This window comes from Rhincodon typus, chromosome 41 (genome assembly GCF_021869965.1).
Source record: "Rhincodon typus isolate 14 chromosome 41, sRhiTyp1.1, whole genome shotgun sequence".
NCBI lineage: Eukaryota > Metazoa > Chordata > Chondrichthyes > Orectolobiformes > Rhincodontidae > Rhincodon > Rhincodon typus.
In genome coordinates this window covers 5,907,516-5,917,178 of record NC_063372.1, presented here as the reverse complement: position 1 = coordinate 5,917,178, position 9,663 = coordinate 5,907,516, and the positions used below count along the sequence as shown (strand labels likewise).

At 48.5% G+C, this 9,663-nt stretch overlaps 1 protein-coding gene across 2 annotated transcripts in view; it reads right to left on the bottom strand.

The window, feature by feature from the left end:
* The window catches only part of suox (sulfite oxidase), an 18,181-nt gene that overhangs the window by 3,658 nt on the left and 4,860 nt on the right, over positions 1–9,663 (bottom strand). Inside the window, exons 1-2 of one of the 2 annotated variants that reach the window (XM_048618893.1) lie at positions 364–427; positions 42–234 (exon numbers count right to left, since the gene is read on the bottom strand). In XM_048618893.1, coding sequence (XP_048474850.1) covers positions 42–234; positions 364–371 — 201 coding nt within the window. In that variant the 5' untranslated portion in view covers positions 372–427. Of the gene's footprint in view, positions 1–41; positions 235–363; positions 428–9,663 lie in introns of those variants that run through there. The other variant, XM_048618892.1, reaches the window with a different exon arrangement.

Below are 9,663 nucleotides of genomic sequence, written 5' to 3'. Positions count from 1 at the left end.
ATAAAGTTATTAGTAAGGATGCAATAGCTATTCCCTCATACCTGTTGTCTATGCAAGCCATAAACTAGGACAGCACCTGTACCCGCCAGGACCCCCGCAACCAAGCGTCTCCATCGTGTGTTAGAAAATTGGTAATTCATACTTCTGCCACTGTTGGCGGCTGTATTCTTCCATCGTACAAAGCTGCATCCTGAACAGGCCTGCAGAAGAAGTGTAGAGGTCTCTATCCGTACTCTGAAAAAGGGAGGGCAGGGAAAAAAAAAATGCACAGCTTGACACATTGAAATTCAAATTGCAATATGTTTGTCCCATTCTGCAGGACCCAGTATTTAGGACTTGCTTAACCAAACTGCAGGCTCATACCTCCACATTATTTATCATGTTGAATGGTAAGCATTACTGAGTGAGGAAGCCAAGGTGTCCAGATCTAGGAAACAATGTTAAGTTGAGTTCAGTCATCACATCAGGATCACTAATTTTTTGAATGCAGAGTGAAAAAAAAAAGATCATACTAGACATGGTAGCATGGGGGTTATATGTTACTGCACAAGTAATCCAGAGGACTAAACTTAAATGGTCCAAAGACAGTTTATCAATTAGAGATCAGTCCATCTCTGATCACTTCCTTGTATCATTTAGCACCAACATCCCCTATCACATCTCAACTCACATCACTTTGTATCTGTCCATGGGATAATGTTATCCCCCAAATTCACTCACCAACTCGAAACCATCTAAGCCCTCCATTCACCACGTTAATCGCAGCCACGATTTACGTAAATACATTCTCAACTCCTCCTTTTGATGTTTAAGTCACCAATAAAACAATTACTTTCTCTCGCCCTGGTCATTACCCTGATACAGCTCTCATCTGCATTTCCTCAAATCCAAAGATGACTACTTATAAAAGGATATGGTAGGCAACCGGTTTAGCCATCCACAACCAGATTTGGCCGGACCACTTAAAACATGGTCAGGTTCTGCTCTCATCTGCGGAAATTGCTGACTGCATTCCAGGCAGAAGTGAATCTTTTCTTCATGGTAAATAATCTTCCAAATTCCCTCTTATATCCTCCGCCCTCAACTCCAGCCAATGCAGGAAGCCCATGGGCTTTCTTGTCACTAAGATCAAGCCTCTGCCACATCACTCCCTTCAACTAGCCCACCTGGTCAAACTTCAAAAAGTGTCCCCTAAATCTGAACTCATATTTCTCTAGTTATAAATATAAAGATTTGGAGATGGGGTAGGCTAAAGGACCCCTCAAGCCTGTTCCACCATTGAATAAGATCAAGATCATGACTGATCTGATTACTCTAAATTCCCATCTACCTGATAACTTTTCACCTCCTTGCTAAGCAAGGATCCATGGATCCTTAAAAATACTAACAAATTCTTCTTCAAAAGACAGTGAAAGCAGAGCGTTCCAAAGACTCGATCAGAGAAAGAAAAACAAACAAACAAACAAACAACATAAAATGACAATCCGTAACTTTCAGTGAAATAAAGAAACACTTCTTGCGCTGGGCACGCCTTGGTAGAATTTCGTTCTTTTCTTCCGGCAGCAAATGTGTCGAGGTGGTGACATCTGAATCAGGGATGGACACGATAGAAGGACTCGACAATGCTTTGACAGAGAGGGTGAATCCACGGGCTCCAGCGACATTTCCAATTGTTCCAAGGAGCCAGGCATGTTTTGCTCCCGCACTGTTTGCCAATTTGTGCCTTTCATATGGTCCACATCTGTTCAGGACTGTTGCAGCTACCTGAATTTTAAACGTCGCTGGTCCTGACCTCATGTTGACCATGCCTCTTACCCATGCGGGGCCATTTCTGTGATTCTTACACCAGACTGTCTCGCTCGTTTGGTGGAGTGTTGCTTCTGGCATTGTTGTTCCTGATGCCATTTCATCCTCAACCCCCAGGTCTGGGAAGATCAGACTTAATCTGGCCTCGAGTCATCTCCCCATTGGCAACTCTGCTGGTGTGTTCCTTGTAGTTGCAGGAGGGATGGTCCTATCATCAAATAGGAACTGGGACAGTTTGGTATCTAGTAAAGGTGTGGGATGTTTCTTCAATCCAGCCTTCAAAGTTTGGACTGCCCTTTCTGCCAGGCCATTGGATAATGGGTGGTATGGTGCGGTCCTTATATGTCAAATCCCAATCAACTTTAGGAAATACCCAAATTCCCTGCCGGTAAATGATGGCCCATTTTCTGTGACCAACACTTCCAGGATTGCAAAAGATTTCCTATCGTTGTCCCAGTGTTTGACAAATGGACCCCACGCATATCCGACCATTTTCAGTGTGTCTCCACAATGACTAAAAACACTGAACCCATGAAAAGGACTGCATAACCGACATGCCAGAGATGTGGGAGAACTGCTAGCAGTAATTTTTGTCCTTGTTGGTACTCTGGGCACTGCCCCCACCAATGCGGGTATGTCTGTAGCCCAAGTAGGTCATGTAGGGGGCTTCGAACACATTTTTTCCCTTCTCAGGTTTACACCTGCCTTGGAAAAATGCCTTAGAACTACGTTCAAGTTCTCTAAGTGTTCTTCCCTAGTTTTCCGTTATTAGGACATCACCTCGGTAATTGGCGACCTGAGGTAGACCTTGCAAAACTTTATCCATCGCCCACTGAAAAGTTGCATAGGCAGATAATACCCCAAATGGCAGTCTCTTATATTGGTACAAACCTTTTTCTGTTATTAATTGTAGCATACTTCTGGGAATCCTCATCTAACCATAAGTGCAAGTAAACGTGGCTCATGTCCAGTTTCGTGAAGGCTAGACCCATACCAGTTTTACGAATAAATCTTTTCTGAACCCTTTCAAGTTTCACAACATCTTTCCTATAGCAGGGAGACCAGAACTGAACGCAGTATTCCAAAAGCGGTCTAACCAATAGCCTGTACAGCTGCAACATGGCCTCCCAACTCCTATATTCAATGCACTGACCAAAAATGGCAAGCATACCAAATGCTTTCTTCACTATCCTGTCTACCTCTGACTCCGCTTTCAAGGAACTATGAACCTGCACTCCAAGGTCTCTTTGTTCAGCAACACTCCCAAGGACCTTACCATTAAGTGTATAAGTTCTGCCCTGATATGCTTTTCCAAAATGCAACACCTCACGTTTATCAAAATTAAACTCCATCTGCCACTCCTCAGCCCATTGGTCCATCTAATCAAGGTCCTGTTGTCCTGAGATAACCTTCTTCACTGTCCACTACTCCACATATTTTGGTGTCGTCTGCAAACTTACTAACCATACTTCCTATATCCACATCCAAATCATTTATATAAAAATGACAAAAAGCAGTGGACCGAACACCTTGCAGCACATTGCTGGTCTCAGGCCTCAAGTCTGAAAAGCAACCCTCTATTCTTTTAAATGAGAAATACAAACAGAAAAGTCAAGCCCCCCCCCACCACAACACCGCCCCCATCAGACACTCCTGGGACAGGGACAGTACCAGGTTAAGTACAGAGTAAAGCTTACTCTTCTCTCTTAAAAGAGAAAAGTAAAAGTTTCCCCAACTCTCAAACTGAATTAAAGTTCCAGTGGAAAATAAAAGAAAACAAATAAACAAACAAAAATATGGTTTTCCACGACACTGTCCTCACCAACCACTTGTGGGGTAGGAACAATAAGGTTGAATAAACATTTCCTGACTCAGTCGAATGCAAAGGAAACTAAAAATCAAAGCCCCTTAAAGATCCATCCCCATCAATCGCTCCCAGGACAGGGACAACAATGGTCCAAAAGTCGGAGGGAAAGGTTCTTCTACCCATTGCATATGAAAATAAAGTGCCCCTTACACCGACCACATCAAGAACTTCTAGGACAGGGACAGCACAAGGTTAAAAATAAAAGCCCCTTTGGCTCTTTCAAGGGGTTCAAAGGGAAAATAAAACTGCCCTGTTCCTGAGGCGTCAAACCAAAAACATACTCAAAACCAAACAGAAATTTATACTTTGAATCTAAATCAGAATATCATTATCCAGACTGACAATGTCCTCCAGCCCCCGCGACACCCATCGATCACAAGAGGCCTCCACTGTACCGGTGAGCACCACTTGCTCCCACTCCAGGACCGCCCAAGTGCAGACATAACCATGGAAGAGGGGCAGAGTCAGAGATGACAAGACCCTCCTCGGCCCACCGTCTAGACCTGTTAATGGCCATTTTGGCCAAGCCTAAGAGCAAAGCCACGAGAAAGCTCGTAGACTTGTCCGCCCCACGCCACACTGGGTGCCCGCAGATCAGGAATGTGGGGCTGAAGTGTGACCAAAATTTTAACAGCAGCCCCCACAATAAAAAAACTAAAAAAAAAGGGGCTGGGAAACAGACACCTTCAACTGTAGGGCAGCACAGTGGCTTAGTGGTTAGCACTGCTGCCCCACAGTGCCAGGGACCTGGGTTCAATTCCATGTTCGGGCGACTGTCTGTGTGGAGTTTGCACATGTCTGTGTAAGTTTCCTCCTACAGCCCGAAGGGGTGTAGGTTAGGTGGATTGGCTATACTAAATTGCCCATAGTGTCTAGGGTGAGAAATGCAGGGGTGGGTCTGGGTGGAATGCTCTTCAGAGGGTTGGTGTGAACTCGATGGGCTGAATGGCCTGCTTCCACACTGTAGGGATTCTATGAACTCAACCTCCAGGCCACAGAATGTGCACACATGTCTGGCACCTGATGCATGCAGCACTCTCTATCCCAGATCCCCAATGTAAGAGGGGAAGACTCCTTTTGTAGAGGACCCTCCACTGGGAATCTCCATTACTTGGGGGGGAGAAGAGACCAGGAGGTTAAACAAGACGGCTCAGATTGAAGGGTGCTGCGTCATGGGGCCAATGTCGAGTTGGGCACAGACAGGGTTCAGTTTTTTCAGAAGCCCATCACACGCCTGAGTCACATCAAGTGCACACGACGGGTCGTGGCCAAGCACCTTGTCCATTGGGTTCTGGGTGGCTCAGGTCGCGAACCAGAGGTTGTTTGATGACCTCGCAGCCAGCGTCATCCTGTGCATCCCCGACTCTGGTCAGCCCTGCAATCTGAGCTCTCTCCTCCTTTGGCCAGTGCAAACACGCTTGCGAAGGAACCTGTTCCTGAGTAGCAACTCCCTGATGAGAGCTGCCACTCCTGTAGGAGGAGCACTCCATTGCAAGCCGACTGTATTCCAGACTGTGATCAGGTCCAGATAAGACAAGCGATTCTTTGAAGACCAGAGGCCAGGACCACTCTATGAACAGGAACTGCATGTTGTAACAGATGCCGAGGACTTGATGGAAGAAATATGTCATCAGGGCGTTCCACCTTGGAGAAGGCTTGACATAAAAGATATCACTGCAGGGTCTGAAGGCAGAAAGTTGCTAACAGGGTGCGAAGTCACACCAGCACCTGACCACCCTCCTCAAGTGGGAGACTCATAACCACAGCAGTGACTCAGTGTTGCCTTTTGTCCCAGAAAAGCTCAACTAGCTTTTTCTGATGGTTGTGACAAAGCCAGAAGAAGGGACCAAAAGTGACCGGCCAGTACCACAACATGGCGGCCACCAGCTGGTTTATGACCAGCACTGACACCCTGTAGGTCAACACTTGGAGCAGTCCTGTCCAGCGTGCTAGGAAGTAGTCACCTTGGTTTCCAACTCGTGCCAAGTCACCGGCCAGGATTCCTCAGTAGGGCAAACGCGAACTCCCAGGTAGAGGTGGTGAGTGGTACTCCACGTGAAGGACCAGAGCTCCTCCAGCAGGAGGGTCCATCTGCCATGAACCAACCAGAAGACCCAAACACTTGTTCCAGTTGATCCACGCAGAAGACACTGCAGAGTAGATCTCCTGGCACTCAAGCATCCTCCGCAAGCCACCCTGTCCCTGAGAAGCATGTCATCGGCATATGCCAAAAGGACCACCTCCAGTCCTGGCCCACAGAGAGCCAGACCAGACAGACACTTTCCTAAGAGGTTCAGTAACTGCTCCACACAGAGAGATTAAAGCTGGCCAGACAGGGGCAGCCTTGACGCACCCCTCTCCCAAAGCACAGGGTTGCCATCAGGGACCCATTAACCTTCACTAAGCACTCTGCGGCAGAGTACAGAAGTTGGGCGACAAAGTGCGTCCTGAACCCAATGCTCGCAGAGTCCTGAGCAGATACTCGTGATCCACTCTGTCCAAAACATTTTTCCTGATAAAGGGAGAGAAGGCCAGCCTTCTGGGAATAATGGATCACGTCCTCGTCCAGGTGAATGTTGTTGTCGATGCTCCAGCCCAGGAAGGAGTAGGAATGGTCTGGATGAAACATGTGGTCCAGCATTGTGCCAAGGCAAGTTGAGGATCTTGTAGTCCGTGCAGAGAAGTGTGACCAGACGCCAATTCTTTAACAAACAGGAGATCTCACTTCTTAGGCAACGGAGTGATGACAGCTCTGCGCTAAGAAAGGGGCATCTTCCGGTCGTCATACATTCCTCCAGGACCCACACACAGTCACTTTCCCCTCGCCTTTCCCCAAGACATCCCGGAATGCCCTGAAGAACTCCACGGTCAGCCTATCCAGACGTGGGGATTCGCACCGTGGAAGTCAGTCGAGGGTGCCGGTCAGCTCCTCCAAACTCAGAGGGGCATCGAGCCACTTGGCACCCTGAGGGCTGACCTGTGGCAGGTCCTCCCACAGAACTCTGTCAGCTTCCTCGTTGGATGGATCCAGAGAGAAGAGAGCTGTATGGCAGTCCCTCACTTAGACCCTGATGCCCTCCAGATCCGAGACGAGGCATCTATTGTCGGCAAACAGCACAAGGAGCTGCTCATAGACCCTATGCATTTTTTCCCCAGGTGAGTAGAAGGGGGAGCTGCAGTCAAGATCCTGGATGAACTGGACCCACGATCTCATGTACGCACCCCAGAACCAGACGAGATACAGATCCCAGAGGTCCCCTTCTCTTCATACAACCACCACAGAGCCAGGTCCACATCAAGCTGACCGAGACATGACTCCAGGTCGAGCACATCCTTCTCCAACTCCTCAATCCTGTATTTCCACCTCTTTGTTGACTCCCACGCTTACTGTTGGCAGAAGACATGGAGGTGAGTATTGCCCATATCCCACCATAGCCTCAAGGAGGGGAAGCTACCCTGCTTCCTTCTCCAGCTAGTCCAGAAGTGACAAAAGGAGTCGTGGACCTGCTTGCTCTCCAGCAGTAGGTTGTTAAAGTGCCTGTACACCAACTTCACCCTGGCACTGAGCGGAACGAGTTCCACCCACACCAGATTGTGAACAGAGACCAGTACCTGCCGCACAGAGGCCTTCAGAACACAGGAGGCATACCCCCTGGAAATGTGCAAGCAGTCAATTCTGGTTACTTCGACCTAGGACTCAGTCAGTCATACAGCATGGAAAGACCCTTCAGTCCAACTAGTCCATGCTGACCATAATCCCAAACTAAACTAGCCCCTCCTGCCTGCACTTCGTCCATATCCTTCCAAACATTTCTTATGCATTTACTTATCCAACTGTCTTTTAAACATTTGTAACTGTACCTGCATCCACCATTTCCTTTGGAAGTTCACTCCACACACAAGCCACTCTGGAAAAATTGCACGTCTTTTTGACATCTCTCTCCTCTCACCTTTAAAATATGCCCCCTAGTCTTGAAATCCCCCACCCAAGGGGGAACACACCTGCTATTCATCTTATCTATACCCCTCATGATTTTATAAAGCTCTATGCTCCAATGAAAAACGTCCCATCCTATCCAGCCTCTTGTTATAACTCAAACCCTCCGTTCCCAGCAACATCCTGGGTAAATCTTTTCAGAAACCTCTCCAGCTTAACAGTATCTTTCGTATAACAGGGTGATGAGAACTGTACACAGTACTCCAGAAGAGGCCTCACCAACATCTTATACAATCTCCACATGATGTCCCCAACTCCTATACTCAATGGTTTGAGCAAATGAAGGTAAGCATGTGAAATGCCTTTGCACCAGCCTCCTGGCTGCTAAAACACAGATAGATTGTTAACTCGGCCAAACAGTTATGGATGCTGGGTACACTGGCCAAGTAAAATGCTGAAATGACAAAACCCACAAACCAGACACAGTGCAAACACAGCAGCCAGGTGCTAATGACATTAGTGTAATGTAAAAGGTAAAAGTTATCCTGGACAGACAGACCCCCAGCAACTTAACCACTAAACAGAGCTCCCAGACCGAAAGGCACCGGGTCCTGCTACACAAAGAAACTAACAGTAGCAAGCCTTCAAAATAATTGACAATGTTTCAAGCTATTAGGTGTGTCTCCTTGATTGGCCAGAACTATGGCAAGTTCTAGAGAACCATCCAAAAAGGTATAAAAACCAGGTTCACCTGTAGACTGCTCTCTTCAATCTTCTGGAGGCTACAGGTTTCTTTCACCGCATACACTGTACTTCCAATCAGAGAAGCTGAGAGGATGTGAAATCTGCGCTGGGCCTTCCCACTGCCATTGACATTGAGGCTAGCTATGGATGTCTTCATAGCTGCTGCATATGCCACCGACACCAGTTAATACAATGGAAACCAAATTATTGAGCAGAGGGAGGGACTTCTTTTCCCCCTCCACTCCGAGGACGCTACAAAGGAATCCCCGGCGCCACCACTTTTGTGTTTTTGTCCATTCCCTGGGCTGCTAATAGCTGCCAGGTGACCAGAGCAGTAGAAATTTCCACCGGTCCATAGCCAATTGGACTCTGCTTGGTCACCAAGACATCCGTCGCAAAAAGACCTGGAGCTCCCCAGCGGCGATGAGGGGTCATCGTCCATGAACACCATGTCTCCCTCCACCTGGTCTAACTCAGCAGTGTTCACGACAGACGCCCCATCCTCCACCAGGTGGTCACCTCCAACTCCTGACCCCTCCCTGGAATCAAGTGTGGATGGTGGTCCGAGGTCACCGGTTGGACACAACCCTGCCTCGTCCCCATCCCCAGGATCGACAGCAGGAGGATCCTTTGTAGGGACCTCGAAGTCTTGGATCAATCCAGACTCGACGAAAATGTTAGGCCCCCTAGGCAGCAGCAGTTCAGAGCCCTGCTCCAGTCCCAGCTCCTGGCTCCCCTCCACGTCACGGAAAGGATCCCAAGTAAGAATGGTGGTGCCCGACATGAAGATCTGGAAGGGGCAGATGAACATGCTCCTTCACTGCAACCATCCAGGGTGCCTATCAACACCACAGGCCCTGGTCAGCTCAGGCAGCACCTCAGGGCCTTCTATATATGGTGGCATAGGTGAGATCGCAATGGCCATGCCCACCTCAGCCTCCAGAGGTGCCTTGCCCAATTGCGTGGGCAGGCTCATTTCCCCCTCTCTGAGGGAGGCGTTGTTAGTATCAGATTCTCCCAGTCCCTCAGACCCAGAGGAGTGGCGCCTTTTCCAGGCGGGTAGGTGATGTCCCTTGTTTCCCCATCTCTGCACCATCGTACTGCCCCATCTCCTCCTCACCTTCCTCCTTTTCTTCTTTTCTATCACTGGTTTCAGGGCACGCAAGGTGCTAGGGGAAACCAGGGGGGTACCGCCTGTTCACTCCCACGCTCATCAACGATGGGCCCTGGGCTGGGCTCCAAATTCTGCTCTCACCCGACGGGAGGGGACCCACACCAGTCTGGGGGCCGTGGTCTCAGGGTCACCCAG